General features: G+C 32.1%; 1 protein-coding gene across 1 annotated transcript; it reads left to right on the top strand.

Moving 5' to 3' along the window:
* Window positions 1-545: 545 nt before the first annotated feature.
* LOC135134930 (calpain-A-like) lies at window positions 546-14526 on the top strand. The gene is made up of 14 exons (XM_064063829.1): window positions 546-760; window positions 1387-1554; window positions 2822-3009; window positions 4171-4305; window positions 4357-4519; window positions 4575-4738; window positions 4797-5038; window positions 5094-5245; window positions 5331-5539; window positions 6254-6305; window positions 6363-6474; window positions 6533-6675; window positions 14042-14234; window positions 14294-14526. The coding sequence occupies exons 1-14, from the start codon at window positions 623-625 to the stop codon at window positions 14380-14382; spliced, it is 2148 nt and encodes a 715-aa protein (XP_063919899.1). The 5' UTR covers window positions 546-622; the 3' UTR covers window positions 14383-14526.
* Window positions 14527-21563: the final 7037 nt, after the last annotated feature.

The following is a 21563-nucleotide window of genomic DNA, read 5'->3' as shown; positions in this document are numbered from 1 at the left end:
TAAAATAGTTTTTTTTGGTATCAGCCTAACCTTTACCTTGTTTTAAATTTCATAAAAATCCCTTTAAAAATACCTGAGTTATTGCGTGTTACGTAGGACACCCGGTATAACAATTGTGTTGCCTTGGTTTGACTTTCTTTATTTGGTTTTACTTCGCAACCTTAACAAAGTACAAAATAAACAGTAGGTAAAAGACTTCTTTATGTACCGGTAGATAAAAGACTAAAAATAAGCCCAAACAGCCTACTTTTAATAGCTAGCACAAAATAAAATACATAAATTTGTAACTTTTGCCGTTTTGGCGCGTATTTCAACACAACCTCATATTTTTATCTATTTCCTAATGTAACTTTTGTAGTTTATCTTTTTATGTATAGATTCAGTTTCCAAATATTAAGTATTGTTGTCCTAAAAAGTGAAAGTTTGTTTCCGTAAATTTCTCTGAAACAGAAATTCTAATAATTCATAAAAATAATTCTCTTTGTGCACTAACGGATTTTATCGATTATTATCTTATCAAAAATGATTTCTACATAGTTTTATCTGCTCGGGTAAACAGTGTCAGTACGATTTAAATATCCGAACAATTAGTTTTGGCACTGGTTCTGAAAACTGTGCAAAAATGAAGAATATGAAAAGTGAGACCACATCGTATCACGTAGTTCCGGCATGCGATGAAACTTCTTCTGACTTATTTGACACCGACACAGTCGATGGTGGAGTGATCACGAATTATGCCGAGTTTGATAAAGTTTATATGGTGAGAGTTTTAAGTATTTTACAAAATTATACGTCACAACACTTGACAAAAACGATGTATTTGACTTTTACTTACAGTGGGAGTTAAAACTAAAATACGGTTTTTAAATTAAATATTACTTCTATTAAAAAAAAAATCAACCCAAAATGTAGGCCTTTAAGCCTGGAAACGACTATAATATTTCATTGCTTCAAGTCTTGAAATTTCGAAAATGTATTAAACAGCGGTGTTGTTCAGTGTACACTGCCCTTCTGAGGCCTGTCGATCCTGTGTTTTTTGTACGAACTGAAAAAATTGTCTTTTTTATTTTTATTCAGTTTCTCACAAAACACTGTCATTCTTTGAAGCACAATAATGAAATAAGGAAAAAATTAACTATTATTTTTGAGTATGAAAGTTTCAAAATGATAACTTTATAATAACACAACTAAAAACATACGATTGAAGTATAAATTTTAGCTGTTTTTAGGAAGTTTCAAATTCGTAGTTCCACTGTAGTAGTGCATTAAATTTAATTTTTGAGGTTTTTACTATAAACATAAGTATGATCAACATAACATTCGGTATAAATGAAGAACTGGATTTTAAAATATTATATGAGATTGGTAAATTTCTCCGGATTTCAGTTTGGAGAAAAAACTACTGGTTTTAAAATAACGGGACCACCACAAAATTATTTAAAACTACGACGAAGCCATGTACAAAATAAAACACTTTTTAGTGATGAAAACTTTGCTCCCAAAAACATAGCTATGACGAAGATCAAAGGAGAAGTTGTTTGGAAAAGGCCTTTCGTAAGTAAAGTTTTATCTAAAATTTCTTTTTTATTATCATTTGATAGGTTAGTCTCACTTAGTCTATATAAATAAGTTAAGTGTCAGTTTTGAAATCAACGTTTCGTTTTCCTTATTTCAAGCTTGCTTAGGGTTAAATTAACTGCATAGTGGGTTTTCTGTTGCAAAATCGGGTACCGTTATGACCGAATTTCCTGAAGTTTTCATCTATTTTGCTTTAATTAATCTGGTCCTGAAAAAGTTTAAAATAAAGAAAGCGCAACGTTGACTAAAAAATGCACTCATATGAGTCATATGCAGGTCATCATGATAAACTTATCAAGTATAATTTTATACAGTGCGGAAATTTATGAAATAAAGTCACTAATTGCAAAACTGATGGCATTTGCCGAAAACGCCGAAATAGACAACTTTTATTTCTGAATTTCCCATTATGCTGTTCTAAAGTTTGTCCACTTTAGAGCTACGACGTCATATTTTTTTTTTAAGTTTTTGGATAGCAAGTACTTACTCCTAATGATTTTTTTTAACAAAATCCGTCATTATATCTGCATCTTCAATAGTTTTTGAAATACATATTTTATCCAAGAAAATATTGTACATAATTTATATAGTTCACACAAATGTGTAAAAACACCTTAAATAAGAATAAAATCTTTCTTAAACTACAGCAACTTTTCATGCGTTTCCATTTTTTTCTTAATTGTGTAAACCATTTCTTTGAAACTTGAAAATGTAATAATCTTAAGAATTGAAAACATGGGTAACAATTAAAATAATAATTTAAAAAATCAATTGGATTCGTAAACCACAAGTACAGGAGTATGTTATTTTATAAATTTAAACAGGGTTTACCATGCAAAATTTTGAAGTGATGTTATAAAATTTTTGCTGGAGACGGTTAGACAAATTTTGAGTAGCTGTTTATCATCTATACGTTATTCCTAACATAGCTGATATACAATTTTACAAGAATCAGTCCAGTCCAGACAAACATCAGGCAAAAGACCGACTGAAACGGGAGATCTATTTTTTCATAGTCTAGAGATCGTAACTTACGTTCAAGAGCTTGCGTTCAAGCAGTAAAAAGTTCAATAGAACGAAGAAATCACGTGGAAATTTATTTTAGTGTTTAATTTAATGTTCATTAATCATTATTATTATTGCCGAAAACAAAGACGTGACAAAATTACGGTGTATAATAATCTACCTTGAATTTATAGTTTAAAAAATACAGTTGGGTTGACGTGGTAACCATAATTTTCAGGAAATTGTCGAAAATCCTCAATTTATTATAGACGGAGCTACACGTTTTGATATTGATCAAGGACAACTTGGTGACTGTTGGTTTTTAGCTGCTACTGCCAATCTTACAACTAATGAAAAACTTTTCTGCATGGTTGTACCAAATGATCAGAATTTTTCTCAAGATTATGCTGGGATTTTTCACTTCAGGTAATTACAAAAATAAAAAGTGGTGATAACGCCAGTGCTATGCTTATTAGTATTACTATTAAATATAAACAACAAATCAAAGTTTTATTTTTTATTAGCCTTCTAAAAGAAAAAAGCGACTATTATGTGTTGAGTTGCTGGCCATTTTTGAAAAAGTCCGGGTTTTTTCGATTCCGTTGAATTTGTACCTTGAATGAAAATTTTATATATTCTGACATCTTGGTGACAATTATAATTAGCTTGTTATGTAAACGAAGGGACAACTCTTAACTGGTGATCGGAATGACCAAGAGCCAGTTTATAGAATAGTTTAACTAAGATTAAGTTAATCACATATTAACGAGGCGTTTAGTGATTTCAATCAAATATTAAATTGAGCTTCTGTAAATCGGGTCTAAAGGAAGTAATATTATGCAGTTTTCAATTGTCAAAAGTCTTTCCTTCATAAATGAAGACTTAGGTATTAAATCAACCAATAAAACACCACTTGAAAATAAAACTCAAGACTTGGAATAAAGTAACCTGTTTATTAAAAAATCAATTTTAACGTGTCAACCAGTGTCGTAATATGTAAATAAAAATATTTTAAAATTTGTAGCAGATGTTCAAAACTACTCACTTTTTGTTGCAAACACGCTCTGTCCCTTCTCGTTAATGACATCCTTACTGACTGAAATACTAGTATGCCGAATACTAAGAGTTGGATATTCAATAATCATTTCCAAAATTTGTTCATCCCTTTCTGCCTCTAAGATTCCTGCAGTTCTTAAAAGAAGGGTTGTGTAAGAAAAGTGACGAGAGAATATTACTTTTTTTAGTGATCCGGGTCACCACTTAAGAGTTGTTCCTTCATTTACATAACAGTTCCCATTGTTGGTTTCGTATCATTTAATTTTTAATTTGACGGTAATTCCCGAGAACTAGCGCCAAATACACTGAAGAAAACGCTCTGTAATTTACAGTGCTCCAGAAAAAACTTAACCATGTGTTTCGCACTTCTTGGATTCAGAGATAATGCGGATATTTTTGTTTAGTTCAAAGCTTCATATCGCGGTTATCTGCTGAAAAAATATACATATAGACTTCACTCTATTCTATCTGTTACTTATGTTTGATCTTTTTTTCTGACTTTCCCACTGATGATTAACTTACTGAAAACAGATTTTGGCAATATGGACGCTGGGTTGATGTTGTGATTGACGATAGATTACCCACCGTTGACAACGAATTGGTATATTTACGGTCATCTGACAGACGGGAATTTTGGCCATCACTTTTGGAGAAAGCTTATGCTAAGTAAGATTTAACTTCTTATTACAAATACTTAATATATAAACTGTTCTTCAGATTTTATGGTTCTTATAAAAACATTGAGGGTGGACAAATCACAGAAGCTCTAGAAGATTTATGTGGCGGACTTTCTGAATTTTATAGTGCTAGCCATGAACAAATTTATGAAATTATGTACGTGTCGTACCAGAGGTCATCCTTTATGGGTTGTTCCATAGTGGTTAGTAAAATATTTTCTCTTAGGTGTCAACACATTTTTAAAACAAAATTTTTAGTCCCCGGAATTGGAAGGAAGACGGTCTGATGGCTTAATTACAACACATGCTTACAGTGTGACAGGCATGAAACCAATCAGAGTTGGCGATTCCGATATACGCTTAATAAGAGTAAGAAATCCTTGGGGAAATGATGCTGAATGGAATGGAGACTGGAGTGACAAGTACAAATAACCAAAGTAATAAATAACAACTAGTTTTCGAAGTATGCTATCCTTTTAGTTCAGATTCTTGGAATTTATTACCTAAAGAACTTAAAAATCAACTATTAACCAAAAGGGCTGACGGAGAATTTTGGATTGAAGCTGCTGATTTCCAAAGATGCTTCACATTTGTAGATATTTGTCACCTTAATCCAAGTTCGTTCTTATATTCCGATGGCGATGATAAGAACTGGGTTGTTAATATGTTTGAAGGTAGTTGGGTGCCTAATGTAACAGCTGGTGGAGGACGTAAATTCATGGGTATCCTCTGTTGTTCAGTATCGTACACATTATTGTAACAGTTCTTAATTTTTAGATACTTTTTCTAACAATCCACAGTACCATTTGACAATCAGAGGAGATAAAGATAAATCCAGTTCGTCTTATGCAGTAGTGATTGGTTTATTGCAAAAAGATAGACGTGCTCTTTGTGAAAATGAATTACCACTTGAAATTAACATCTATAGGGTAAGTGATATTCTGCATATGTATGTACCACGGTATAAAATACAGAAGTGAGTGGTATTTCAACATGTTTTTGTTTATGTATTAGGTAAAAACGCGTGCTGGTCAACTTCTGGACTCATCATTTTTTGAATCCACCGCACCAGTTGTTCAACGAGCAGAAGTTGGAACACGCCAGTTAACTGTCAGAGTTATGCTGCCTGTTGGAAGATACTGTATAGTACCAAGCACTGGATACCCAAATGTATATGCCAGTTATTTGTTGAGAATATATTCCGAAGTTACTGCAAATATAATGTAAGTTTATAATCTTATGAAATCACTCTCATAGCTTACAACAAGAATATACAATCTCGAAATTCTTTCTCACTGTAGTTAAAGATTAGAAAATATTGCGTCTCGTAAATCAAAACACTTGTGATGTATTAGATAAATGAGTACTGTATTTAATATCTCACTTTATCTTTTCAGCACACTGTTATAATCGACGTGGTGAATCACTGATTTTCAAGTAGATATTACTTATATACTAGTTCATTAAAAAAAAAAACTAGACAAGATGAGAATCAGGTTCTCATAGATCAATGAAAAGCAATGAGAATAAGACGTTCATGTCACTATCATTTGTCCTTTTTTTATAAATTTATACCTACATAAATAAATTAAAAAAAGACAAATTTACTAAAAAAAAAAAATACATTCTAAACCATGCTTATACATATACTCGTACAAGATATTTTTTTGCAGTGAAATTTGAGGTTTAAATGCTTGACTCAAATTTTAATAATACAATAACAGAATCTCTATAAATTTTGTGTAAAAAAAAAACCGACAATACTTATTTAAAATTTGCAAAATTTTTTATTTGGTTTCCTTGCCCTGAAAAAAGTTGGAACATGTTTTAACTTATTTATGCAGGGTAATTACAAAGGGATCCCACAATAAAGTAACATAATATATATTTTCAAGCTTATCTTCAACTAAGCTTTCTTTTGATACCAAATTTTTTAGAGAAAATGACGACGAAGTTGGATACTCTTCTAATGCTATCCTCAATGTAGCCGTAAGTCTTCTTTAAACAGCAAATAAGTAAAAATAACCGACCTATGTATTTAAGCAGAAAGACAATCAGTTCACTAATAAGTCATTATTTCAACAAGTAGCTGGTGACAAATCTGAGATCGGATGGTATGGAGTTAAAAAAGCTCTTAATAAACAGTTTGGAACTAGAAGTAAGCACCGACTTATTGTTAAAAAATATTGCCGCTAATAGTGTAATGCTCGTTTTAGGAATATTTTGTTTTACGAAGCCAAAATTCTCATTTTCAAAAGATACATGTCAAAATATAGTGGCGTTATGGGACGCAGATTATTCTGGCAGGCTTGATGATGAGGAATTTGAAAACTTAATGCAGGATGTTGCGTCGTTAAGGGTAAGAGATTTTATTTTCATTAATATGATGCTTCTCGCACGATAACAGTTGCATGCGGATATTCGTATCATTATTGGTTAACATTTGCATTTATGTTAGTATCGGTTTAAACAAGTGTTATTAATTAGAAACTCCCGACACAAAATCAATAACTTTTAAAAAGTCTGAAATTAGTTAAAATTCGCTGCGACGGCCGATGCACCTTCGTGAGAACCGAGCTGATTTCTAATGCATTGACATCGGTTCATCAATTTGGGTGCACGGTGCCACAGACATCAGACACACAGACAGACAAAGACTTCAAAGTTATTATTATAACATAAAAAACCTCTCTTTGCATCGCGGGTTGAAAAAGTAGAGTGTGAGTTTGGTTTCTCACTTGTGTTGCATTGCATTTTTAAAATAGAATTTAGTGTTTATTCTCTTTTGTAAACACCTACTCGCATTTTTTTTCCAACAACGTGGTAAGGAGTTCACTGTGTTCGTTTCCGTTGTAATTAAAAAAAAATGTGACCTCCGAAACCTGTTTGTTCTAGTTATATGTCTTGTCTCGGATAAGCCTCAAAATTTAAATATGTATAATGTTACTTACTAACTATAACTTCTTTCAAAAAAAGTAGAAAATTTAAAGTATACCTATGTTGTTTTGCATCAAATACAACACGACTGCACTGTCTTTGAGTTATAAGTATTCAAGTATTTATTTGCACATAGGAACAAGAGTTAACAAAAAAAAAAGGGAATAAAACCTGTTACGCCCCTATTTTTTTACATTTATAAATTTATTTTTTTTATCGACTGAGAATAAAATACACCAAATTATTTTATATCGTTGTAATCGTAAATTCATAATCTATGAAATTTCGTTAAAAAATTTATGTTGCAATTTAAAAAAATTGGTCGAAAGTTGTTTCGACAGAACTTCCCTCGCACCTGAAATACAATGATAATTTTTTTGAGTCACCCTGTATACTATAAAAAATATTAATGGAATAATAAATCACAAGTACAGAGTCATCATATTTTGTACATTTTAGATAGGATTTATTCGGCAATCTTTTGAGCTGACGTCATCAATTTTTTGGAGCGGATAAATAAATATATTTTGGCTAAACATTTATTATGCTCTTTATAACCATAAAACATTTGCAAGATTTTAAAGCATTCGGTTGAGCAGATTCAAAATTAAATTGCAAAACGTTGTTCTATAATTTGGATTTTTTTTTCCAAAAATGGACGTTTCGGGTAAAAACTCAATTCGGAGTCATAAAGCACATGTTTAGGAGTATGTTATTTGATACAATTTAAAACACAATTACTATGTACAATTTTGAAGTGACGTCGTCACATTAGTGGTGGGAACGATTAGACAAATTTTGGTTAGCATCTACATGATATACCTAATATCAATACAAAACTTGACAACAATCGGCCCAGTACTTTCGGAGATTATCTGTCTAATAAAAATCCGGGACGGCAGACAGGCGGACAGACGGACAGACGGAAACGGGAGACCTATTTCTTCGTCCTCTAGGGGTCATGATAGATTGAGAAAATGCAAAAGTAGAGAGTCGGCCGACGGACTCGATTACAATACTTCCTTTGCTTACGCTAGGGAAGTAAAAATATAAATTTTATATGCGTCATATTTGCAATGTACCAAATTAAGTTTCCCTCTTGAAATTAAAAACAATGGCTTTTACAAAATTTCAATATCTCTAGAGATCCGTTCTCATATTACAGTACTGTTCTAGAATTTCGATAAAAAGTATATAAAATATCGTTTTTTGTCGAAATTCGTTTTTCAGACATTTGTACAAATAATTCTAAAAAATATGGAAACATAGTTGAACCACAAAGAAATGAGCATGCTCTACTAAAAATTTTAAGCACATTTTTATTTGAAATGATTTCATCAAATTTTTGGAAAAGATGTGTTGTTTTTCAAAAATAAGAGAGTTAACCTTCATGTATTTATGACATTAATTTGGAATTTAAACTTGTTCCAGTATGAATTAATCTACGATCCACATAATACATAACTGTATTGATCATATGATACAAGGTAATATATTTCGTTAACTACGTTTTCTTAAAATAACAGCATCGGAGTTTTAGGGAGGACAAAATATTTTAATCTTATTGATTGCCACCTAATACTAATCTAGTAATTGTGTTACTAAAATTTCATTTGAATCCTATGGTCACTTTTGAGGTAATCAATAAATAAAATGTTTCGAAATATAGTTTTTTTTTATTGTATTAGGACTGAAATACAACTACCTAATATCGTATCTCAAACCGTCTCTGCTTATCGATATAGATTTATTTAATATTATTTTATTTGTGATGAGATCACAGGTTAAATATAATAATTCTAATGTGTACAATGTAACATTGATCCTTGACATTGATCATTTATAGTTACAGCGTTCCTTAATATTTAGAAACACTTCAACAAAAGCACAGTACCTAAATAATGCGGTCATGTACAACTTTTTAGAGAAAATTAAATCTGTATTTAAAAGTTATATCCCGATGAATTGAAAAATAACCGTATTGTTGTATTTTTTGCGATCTGAATGATTGATAACTACCCTACATACATTCATCTATTACTTTGTTATACTATATATTACTATACCAGTGACTATATATAAGTCACTGACTATACTATAGAGTACTATAGACTATACATGTACTTTATATGTACGAGATATTTCTCTGAAATGTTGGTTGCCTAACAGTGTGATCCTGTATAAAAAATACAAGGTACAAAAATGTTTGATGGTTAATAGAAGAGTAATTTCTATATCGAAAATTAGCAAAATAATGGCAACGATTAATCAAATGAGTAATATAATGACTAATGACTAAATAATACTCACTTGTTACATTGCTTCTGAGTTTTTAACACTCTTTATAAACCGTTTGTGACAGGTTATACGAAAACTATTTATAAACTTTTAGGAAATTCGAAATAACTTCATGGGAAAAAAATCAAAATAAAATAAGTTGACACATACCGAGTAACAAAATTCTCAAGTCTCTCTCTTTTGAATTTTGTGCACCAAAATACTTATAACTACTGTCCTGACACTTATCTACCAGATGCAATCGCCCAGGTATTGTGTGGCACTCTCCGCGCGCAGTAATGTCGACCACTCGATGCGGTCAGGTACATCGAGTGCAGTGGCGGGACCTGATACTCGCTTGATTGCAAATTATAAAAAACGTTTCTAGCTAATACGACCTGCCAAATGACCACTCTGCACGTGGATGTAAACACTGAGGGCCTCATGCAAGTAATAAACATCGACCATTGGGGTATCGCTGCTACCCCCGATACCTGACCGTCCGACACGTTTACGCCAAGGCATCCTCTCTCTTGCGCGCGCCCCTGTTACGTACTTGGTAGATAGTTGTCAGGACTTTACTTATAACCGTTGAAGTGTTTTTTTTTTTTATTTAGCACACGTTAGGTTTTCGATGCTTGGAATTGATTTCCGAGTTTATTCGTTAGTATGAATTATTGACTATTGACTCAAAGAAATTAAACACTACAAAAAGTTTATAAAAAACTAGTCAGTTTTTGTCAATACCTGTATATTTAAAAATAAAAAAATAACATCTTCATTTTTACTTTTACCTTTTTTTATTAAAAATTAAAAACATATATGTTTTTACTTCCTGAGCGTAAGGTACTATTGTACCTTAATATCACCCCGAAGGTACTAAAAAGTAGATCTCTCGTTTCCGTCGGTCTATCGTCTCTCTGTCGTCTGTGTGTCTGTCTGTTAAAGGAAAAAGGTAATTTCACAGAAGAAGTTCGTCAGGGCATCTACCAAGTTCTTCTTGAAGTAAGTGTAAACGGAAATATCAAGCGCGGAGCAGTGGCGGCTCCTCGGGGTGTTCAGGGTGGGCAATGCCCACCCTATTTGATTGTTTATGATACGAAGTAAAATATTGATTTTTTTTCTTTTTTAAAATATTTTATATGTATACACAAATAATTATCGTCGTAAACCGCATTTAAGCCAACGGATTTTCTTCATTACATCCCGCAGTTTCCGCAACTGAGAAATTGCAGTTGTAAAAAAGTGCGTCAGATCTCGGCGTTATACGGTTCATGTGAGGATGGGCTAGTCCACCCTGGTCCACCCTCTTGATTGTAAGCAACGACATACGTTCGGTTTTCTATGTACGTAATTGAGAGTAAAGAATTCGAAACGCGCGTCTTTGCATGTCCGTGTTTTCTTGCTTCAAGCGGGGCAGGACGCCCTGGCCTCAACGTGTATCTCAAACGCTGCAGAATCGGATCTCTCGATATTCGATTCAAGGATTCAATAAATTAATTTCGATTTTTTTACTTCTTCTGTATTGTAAAAGTATAGAGGTAATTATTTTTATTACTCTATTGAAATATGGGTAAGGTAGTAAGGAAAATAATGTTATGCGAAAATTCTTGAATACTATTGTTATAGAAAAGACCAACACCGTAATAATTAATAAATACTTTTTCATATCAAATGAAAATTTGTAATAACCATATTCTTGTATTATGACACCGTGTAAACTTTATAATGAATTATAAATTTAAAAATCCGAATAACCAATGATGAGAATAAGTAATACATTTATTACTGCAGTACGTATCTGACATGTGTATTTTTTTTATTATTACATATGCATTTTTGTTTCATTAATATAGCTGTAGCAGAGTCAACAAAAGTTAAATATACGCTTAATTTATTATTTAATTCAGACTGTCCGCACAGGTTTGTTACGCGTTCGCTCTAGCATGGGTGGGCAAATCCACCCTGAAAATCGGAAGCACTCGGCATGGTTCGTCCTCGTCGGAGACACGACTCAATTCAATTCAGTCAGATCAGAAACTGCATTGTGGATAGTGCATTTAATTATAAAATGTAACTTTTTCAAATTACCAAATAGTTGGGCGGGTACCAAAGTAGGTACTTTCTAGCAATTTTTTTTAATGGCAAATCCTACTGTAAGCTGTGCAAATAATATTAGAGAGGTGGTAAAGAAGGCATTAAAGACATTGAGTTTTTGTTTTTAATAAATAAATTCAGTAGTATGGAACTTGATATTTATGAATTATTTGTTTATAAATTAAGGTCATGTCCCGAAATGAAACAATTGGTCATCACAAACTCTCGTGGCAGTAATAAAGGCTTTAATCAAAGTTCGGACAATAAATATTAGGTACCTATTGGTTGATCGGTAGTGAAACAACAAACAAAACTGTTGGAATTATCTGCTATTTAACATAAAATTAAATTACGAATACTTTAGAATTCCACAAGAAGAGCGATATAAAATATATCGCTACTGCTTTACAAAAACATGACCAATCTGAATGAACGAAAATTACTTGGAAAACGAAGTGAAACTATAGAAAATTCTCTTAAATTCGGCGTTTATTCGATATGATAATTTTCTTGGCTACACAAAAACATACATTTCGGGGACAAGATGAATCGCAAATGTCTCTTAAAGTAAATTCGATGATAAATTTAAAAAGTTTTGTGGAGGAGTCTTTGGTAATTAGTGGTCTTCAGAACGATTATTTTGGAATTATTTTTATTTTATTTGTTATTGTTAACTTTGTTAGTATTTTGAAAATTTATGTTTTGTTTGATTTGGCATTTTTAATTTTGCTTTTACAATAATTTTCCAAATTGCTGCTTTTTCTAAGTGTAGCTTATCTGAAAGGTTTAAAATTTAATGTTATTTCAAAATCTTTACATGTTGGGATCATTATTTGAGTTTATAGTTCTATAAACTCCCAACAAATCTATTTATGTGCTGAACTTTTTTTTGCTCCTCTTTCCTCTTCTAGCAAGAGTCTTCGACGTTCTCGTTGGTTCTTGCTGACCGACATTGTAAGTAACATTTATAAAATAATATATATGTAATATACATAAAATATTTGTTATATTATATTGATTGACATGCAGCACCAAAACAAAAACATGTTCTCACAAAAATGATTAATTATATATATGTATATATATATTTTTTTCATACATGTTATAACCTACCTATAATGCTTTGCCCACCCATCAAAAATCACCACGAGCCGCCACTGGCGCGGAGCCTATGCTGGGGCTATAGGATATTCGGTTTCAACGAAAACTGTTAGTCGAATTTGGCATTGAGGACAATTTTAAAATGTCTTTTTTTTTGTGAATGCTGCTTTTATGTGATTCAGAACAGCGGAATAAAAATGTGAAATCTGGGACAATGTATTTTATTAATATGACAAACAAAGAGAACAAATTGAAAATACAATCCAAAATAATTTTAACTACAAGGGAAGTTCAATATTATATCAAAACTTATTATAAGATGTTGTATTTATTGTAACAAAAATAATTATTCTTTAAAAAACACATTTTTCCATTTATTAAAAAAATAGGCTGAGTAACATTTTTTAGAAGTCGGACATTTATTTTGGGACAAAATTGATTTCCAGATCGGTTCGAAAAAGGTGAGGGAAGTTCTGTTGAAATAAACCTCGACCAATTTTTTAGTTTAGTATAAATAACCATGAACAGCTATCAAACAAGTTATTTTATTATCCAGTTTTCTTCAAAATTATTCAGTTCTCGGTTTTCAAAATGAGAGTGAACTTTGCCCAGTTTTAAAATCTAATAGGAGTTTATCTATTTTTATAGATTGACATTATATTATATTAAATTATTTATTAATAATTTTTCTACAACTTACTAAATCACTTTCAAAGTAATGGAATTAAGTCATAATGAAATGCTTAGAAGGTGGAAACATATTTCTGTAACAAGAATAAACGGAAATTTTATAAATTAATTCTTAATTATTGTAAAACTATTCGAAATCTGAATCATGTTATGCTTACCTTAATTAAATATACATTCTCTAAAATGAGGAAACAAGGATAGACAAACTTTTTACATATAACAGTGGTGTTTATTATAAGTCTATCTTATAAACGAATCCCAATCAAATAATTTTGATTTAAAACTCATTTCATGATGATAAATTTTTTTATGTTTTAAGTAGTTAAGTTACTACTACTTTAAGACTAATTATAAGTGAGAAATGTATTGCCAAAGAAAGATTTTTAATGTGTCTCTTTGGCATTACATTTCCACTATAGTACCATTTACTTTATACCGTTGCATATTTTATAATTCATCATCAGATATACTGTAATTACTTTGATGTTATCTCGCAATTTGCATATACTGTATACTACAAGGGGTAATTTCTTGTTGAATAGTGGTAACCTGTGTAAAAAACAGAATAATTTTATTCTGCGTTCGAAGCAATGATTGTTTTTTTAACTGGTCTCTAATTTTAGGCAATATTTAAAAAATTTGACGCTGATAATTCTGGGAAATTAGATGGTTTTGAATTGAGAAACCTCCTCACTGCTTGTGGGTACAAAGTAAATCGACAAATATTGGTGATTATCATGTTGCGTTACGGTTTTAATGGTTCCATGAATTTTGAAAACTTTGTGGTATGTGCTTTTAAACTGAAAACAATGATTGGTGAGCATCAAAGTGTAAATATGTTACTTTGATATATATTTTTTAAATATTTGTTCTAGATGAATTTCACAGACGAAAAACTATTGACACCAGTGACCAAATTAACGTTAACAGAAGGGACTGGCTGCAGACTACGCTATATTCGTAATAAATAATGCAGGCATTCGCATTTAAGTTCCAAGGAAATTAATAATGTTAATACGGTTGTTTTTCAATTGTAAAGATATCTAACTGTGTATTTATTACTGTTTTGCATACGAAATTTTGAATACATTTTTTTTGTTGGCCTTTATTTTGTTTCTACACATCAAGTGCAGAAAGCGTTTTAAATTCATGAATAGTATAAATGAAATCACGTACATTTAGTTTGTCATGTAAAGTATTGCCTGCAGATTGCAATCAAAGAGTTGCGAAATGAGTCATCCAACGTCAGGTTAGGGGCCCCAAATGCCCGAAGACATCTGTCCTGTCTTCCATGATTCATAGAGCAGTAGTTTGTATGTAAAATTTTGATGAGGTAATCGTAAATAAATAGGAGCAGGTAAGTAATTAATGATCACTTTTCGACAAGACGTAAGCTATCCTCGTGTTGCCGTTTAGTCCATTTATGAGGGTACACTACCCCCGTCTCATACACGCGGTGGTCGCGTGTAGATCTGACATTCGCATCAATCTACATTAGGGTTAAAAGCTTTTCTAATGAATTGCATATAGCGTTGCGACTGCCGGCGTCAGGTCGGCAGACAGACGTCCAAAAGTTCGACAGACTTCTAAGAAAACAAAATATGTATTTACTATTACATTAAAATCGTTAGGGAGTGCTTTATAAGAATGTTTAATTGGTTCAGTTTATAACTGGTTGTTATTACCGATTTAATAAACTATAACGCTGTTGTTATTATGAAGTTTTATATTATGTTAACTCATAAATTTGACAAAAATTCGAAACTTTTTGCCGACGTGGTCTATATACTGATTAATATATTTTAATGACAACCATTTATTTCTTATTTTAAATGTGAATACGTGAAACTGCGAATGCTTAAGAAAAACATGTACCTACTTAAACAGGTGAATAAAATTACGGGAAAAAGTGGGGTCATAAACAAATCTAGGCCCAGAATTTGACAAACGCATTCATGAGCTAATTAACGTTAGTAAGCTGAAATTTCTTAAGAAAGACTGACTTTAAATAGACCGATATGATTTTGATATTCGGTGAGTCCTTCACGATTGAGTAGAAAATATTATCCGTACAGGAGATGCCCTGACGAGCTATTGTTTTGAATTTGTTTGTTAATAATAATAATAATAAAATTAATTCTGAAGACATAGGTAAACGGAAAGAATTTAATGAGAGTAATAAATACATATTTTTTGGAATAATTAAATGGTCAAAAACTGATTTGAAAAATTTAAGCATCTCAACAAGAAAATCAATTACACAATATAGAAAACATCATCAGAGTGACAGTGCAGTTAGTTAGCTCCGAATTTTGCTCCTTAATTTCTATGTATTTCCTCAATTTGATAGTGTTATATTGAGTGTGCATTAACCAGGCTATCACGGATTCTCTACTGGATCGTATACTAGTAAGGTATCTCTGTTTGATAATTAGGGATACTAATTAACTCGACATATGTGCGAATGCGAGGTCAATCCTACCAACTCGCTGTAAGTTATCAGGTTATCACTTTTTTGTCATACATACGTAGCGATACATTTATACCTGACACGAAATACTGTGTATTAGATATCCCATTTTCCTGTGTTTACCTCGGCTACTTCCGTGGTCTTTCTGTTTGTTTTTCAGTTAACCACCTTGAAAGACCCCTTGGTGCAGAAGATCTGTATCCCCTGTTAACTTCCTTCCTACCCTTGCTATAATGAATCCTTGCGCAAATTGCGGCTCTGATACTAAGTCATCGAATTCCACATCCATACCGTGTGATGTTTGCCATGGAATGTTACATCTTAATTGTGTAGGGTTGTCTGATACAGATATCAAATTTACTCGTACCAGATCAAAGTCACTTAAAGTGGTTTGCAACTCGTGCAATAATAATATGACGCAATTTAAGGATGTGAAGACTTTAATCTCTGCTCTTCAGGCTGAATTCACGGCCTCTATCAACAGTTTGAAACTAAGCTTTGAAACCCAGCTTAATGATCTTAAGGCATCTTTTATTCCTAAACAGGAATTAGCACCTACCCTGTTTGAAGATCTCGTTGGTGAAGTGATAGATCGCCAAAGTAGAAAACAAAATTTAATCCTCTTTGGACTGCCAGAACAATCAAGTAGTTTTTCTCGAGATCAAGTTCCAGAACTAGATCGGGTTGCGACCATTAAAATCCTCAAAGCCATGGATTCGTCTTATGATAATGATCATCTGCAGGTTCAACGTTTGGGTCGCCCTTCCAGTGAAAAAACTAGACCTCTAAAAGTCACTTTGCGTAGCGAGAAAGAAGTAACCAATTTTATTAAACGTGTGAAGTACCTACGAAGCTTACCTGAGTACAAGAATATTTCTATTTCCTTTGATAGAACACAAAAGCAAAACCAGTACTACAAGCAGGGTTGGGCAAAATACACTTTCCACTGTAATTGAAATACAAAATACAAAATACTTCAATTTAATGTATTTGAAATACAAATTACAAAATACATTTATGTCTTGTAGTTGAAATACAAAATACAAAATAGTATTTCAAATACTTTTAAAAATACAAAATACAGTGGCAAAAATAAAATTTTGATAGAAGCTCGTTCCTAAAAATTTTAAAGTTAACTGTCAGAATTCTTTCACTATCTTTATAAGTTGGCCCTGTATGTTACATTCCATGTCCACCCATGGCCGACTAGTATAAAGATTATGGCCTGTCCAAGAGGTACCATACGTGTTGCCTTCTATTAATAATTACACTTAATAATTTAGCAAAATTTTAATTTGATTTGACATTATGAGACTTCAAAACGTGTAATGGTCGTTTGTTTCGGTATGAATGACTTTGTGCCTTTCAAAAAGTGTTAATAATCCTTTTGTCGTTTTTGAATTATTAATAGATGGCAGCACGTATGGTACCTTTGGACAGGCCATAATCTTTATACTAGTCGGCCATGGTCCATCTAGTGTCAATTTGTCGAAAGTAAAACGCGTCGTTAAAAATATTGTGACATTTTTTCTAGTTAATTTTATTCATAGTTAGAACCAAACACTGCTGCCAACATAAATTGCGAAGTCCTCAACCGTCATTTAATTTAAATTATGGCGCTTCTCTATGTTCTCTGTTACAACCATAGAATATCCTGTTACTTCTCGAAGTACACGAACATACACGAATTAACACGATCGCAAAACTGTTGTAATGAGCGCGCCGTAGTTTGATAAAATGTATTTCAAGTAATTGAAAATACAAAAATACAAGTTAAAATGTATTTGAAATACAAAATACAAAATACATCTGTGTCATGTATTTGAAATACAAATTACAAAATACAATTGTATTTCAAATACTGTATTTCAATTACAAGTAGTTCAAATAGTGCCCAACCCTGACTACAAGCAGATCAAAGAAGAACTGAACAACCGGTTGAGCAGAGGCGAAACAAATTTGAGAATTCGTTATGTCAATGGCGTCCCTAAAATTTTAAACTAGTTCGCTCACCCAATTATTGCTACTCGTTTAAATTACTGTACCAAAACGTTCGAGGTCTCCGATCTAAGGTTTCACATTTTTATAATTCTGTGTTGGAAAATGATTTTGATTTTATTGGTTTATCAGAAACATGGCTTACTCCTGATATAAGTAATACTGAATTATTTTCTAATAATTACGTTGTGTTTCGAAAAGACAGGAGTGCTGAATTAACAGGACTATCCAGAGGTGGTGGTGTTCTGCTAGCTATAAAGCATATTTTTAAGTGTAGCGAATTAGATGTGAGCAGTATTACTAGTAGTTTTCCGTTCATTGATATGATATGCATTAAAGTTAGTGATTGTCGAAATATTAAATTCTTTGTAGTAGTATTATATATACAGCCTAATATTCCCTTTCTAGAGTTTGAACTTTTTATTGATGCTCTTAACTCATTAGAACCTTTGAAACATGAAAATAATGTTCTATTCATAGGCGATTTCAATGTACCTGACTATATTACTAGTATTGAAAATCGATTTTGTACCACCTTAAACCATTTTTGTAATCTTCATAATTTACATCAGTACAACAATATTCTTAATGTTCATGGAAAACTTTTGGACCTAATTTTTTTCAATTCTGAATGCGTGGTCGAGAAAGCAGTCTCGCCATTGGTAGATGAAGATTTACATCACCCCGCTCTTTATTTACGCATAAAAACAATTCTTAAGGGTTCCTCCCTTCCTTTTCGTTTGAATAGTAAAGATCGATGTTACAATTTCAAGAATGCAAATTATCCTCTTCTTTATGACATGCTTGCAAGCTGTGACTGGACTTTTTTAAAAGATATTAAGGATGTTAACATAGCATGCTCAATGTTTTATAACAAATTATATGCTTTATTTGATCTGCCAGTACCTAAATTTGCTCCCAGAAATCAGCGTCACTATCCCCCTTGGTTCACATCCGAAGTAATAACTAACCTGCGTGTTAAATCGTCAATGTATAAACAATTTAAAAGGACTAAAGATCAACACCATTTCAATTTATTTAAAACTCAGCGTGCTTTCTGTAAAAAACTTATTAGTGAAGCATATAAAGCATACTTGTGTTCTGCTGAGAACTCATTATCTAATGATCCTAAAAAATTATGGAGTTTTATAAATAATAAAAAAGGATCGACACGTATTCCAGGTTTACTATATCATGATAACATCGAGATTTCAGATCCTCTTGAAATAGTTAATGCTTTCGGCCGTTACTTTAATAGTGTTTTTATTCCTCCGTCTCCTCTTGCTGCTGACAGCATCTCTGTACATTGCAACCCCGGATCGTCGATAATCTCTGTAGATCATATTTCCATATCTGATGTAGTAACACACTTGCAACAATCCAAAAACTCGTTAACATCGGGAATTGACAATGTTCCTAGTTTTATACTTAGAGACTGCGCTCATGTCCTTGCTGATCCTCTTTATACTATTTTTACTTTAATTTTGCAACGTTCAGAGTTTCCTGGTATTTGGAAAAAAGTCATGATTTGTCCAATTTTCAAAAAAGGTAAAGCTAATCAAATTTCGAATTACAGACCTATATCCTTGCTTTGCAATTTTGTGAAAACTTTTGAATCAATTTTATATAAATACATCTACAGTTCAATTAAACATATAATATGTCCTTACCAGCATGGATTTATGTTAAACCGTTCAACTGTCTCCAACTTAACAGTATTTTCACAGTTCGTCTCAGAAACGCTCGATGCCAAAGGACAAGTTGATTGTATATATACCGACTTTTCCAAGGCATTTGATCAAATCGATCACCATATACTATTACAAAAGCTTCGTATTCTAGGTTTTTCTGATTCTTTACTAAAATTATTTTTGTCTTACCTCTCTAATCGTGAATTTAGGGTCAGATATCGTAACTTCACGTCCTCTGCTTTTTCTCCCACATCTGGGATACCCCAAGGGTCTAACCTGGGGCCGTTGATTTTTCTTTTATTTATTAATGACCTTGCAGATGTGGTATTGTGTGACAAATTAATGTTTGCCGATGATTTTAAACTTTATTCGAAAATTGAGTCTTTATATGATTGTGCATTACTTCAACGAAATATCGAAAATATTGTGCAGTGGTGTCTGGAAAATCGTCTGTCTCTGAATAAAAGCAAATGTAATGTAGTATCTTATTCAAGAAAACACATGAATATTATTTACGAGTATAACATTAATGGTTCCACTATTGAGAGATGTCATACAGTCAAAGATTTAGGTATAATATTTGATAGTAAACTCACCTTCGTGCAACACATTCATGCGTCTATTGCTGCTGCACTTAGAACCTATGGCTTTATATATAGGAACTGCAGCAATTTTTGTAATATTAGAACACTTAAAATATTGTTTTGTTCCTTGATTAGGTCGAAGTTGGAGTATGGTACTTTAATTTGGTATCCGATTTATGAAATACATTGCCGTCATTTAGAATCTGTTCAAAGACGATTCCTCAAATTTTTAGTATATTTGGAGGATGGTGTTTATCCCCCTCAAGGTTATGAACACTCCATGTTACTTTCTCGTTTTAATTGTTTGTCTTTGGCTGTACGACGAAAAGTAATAGCGGTCAGATTTTTATATAATTTATTTCACAATAAAGTAGACTGCATTGATATTCTAAATAGATTTAATATACTTGTACCTAGACTTAATTCTCGTCAACAAGTTCTGTTTTATATTGATTCTAGCCGTACAAACGTCTCAGTTCGCTCTCCAGTGTCGGTTATGTGTAATTTATTCAACAAAATTGCACATTTATGTGATATTAATTTTGATTCTAGTGTTAGTATTTGTAATTGCATCGTTAATTTGGGTTAATGTTTAATTAGCTGTAGATACTTTTGTTTTTTCAATATTTATACCTTTTTAGTTACTGTCATGAATTAGTTTAGTTAGTTTGATATTATTCCTGTAATTGGGTGTTACCTGTAGGAATAAATATTATTATTATTATTATCATCCGAAGTCATCAGTTGAGAGATTTTTCATTACCAAGACAGAACGGAGGAAGGGGATTCCAGAACTTAGAAAATTTATTCAAAAGACAAATCTCGGAATTGAAGAAATAGTTCCTGAGACGCGCAGAAAGAAACGAACTATTTCGTACCATAACAAGGGCAGACTTGAACTACACACCTTTACATCTATCTAATACCGAAGAAATCCCCACACCACAAACTAGACAACATAATAAGTGGGCCCAACCAAAATAACTTGTTGGAAAATTCTTTGAAGAGCTAGGCGAAATTTACATCAACAAGAAAATCAAAGATATAACTATGCCGAAACAGAAGGGTTTTTGTTTGCTATTCAAGACCAAATAGTTAATACCAAGAATTGCAGCAAACATTTAATCAAAGATCCAAGTATAAGAAACGATTGTTGCCGACTTCGTAAAGAAAAATCCTAAACAATTCAGCACATAACTTCATCCTGTAGCGTCCTGGCACAAATTGACAACACAGCCAAAATTATTCACAAAGGCTTAGCAACAAATCTAAAGTTAATCTAAGATACGACACTCTATTACACTTACATTCCATCTCCAATTGGCGATGGCGAGCAAGACTGGCGTGCTGTCCGTGAAGCTGAATGAAAATTCAAAATGCGCCTTAATGTCGTGTAACAAAA

The sequence above is a fragment of the Zophobas morio genome, unplaced genomic scaffold (genome assembly GCF_036711695.1).
Source record: "Zophobas morio isolate AGI-343-1 ecotype UQ-CSIRO unplaced genomic scaffold, CSIRO_AGI_Zmor_V1 ptg000024l, whole genome shotgun sequence".
In the NCBI taxonomy this organism is placed as follows: domain Eukaryota; kingdom Metazoa; phylum Arthropoda; class Insecta; order Coleoptera; family Tenebrionidae; genus Zophobas; species Zophobas morio.
This window is presented reverse-complemented; position numbering and strand designations above follow the sequence as displayed.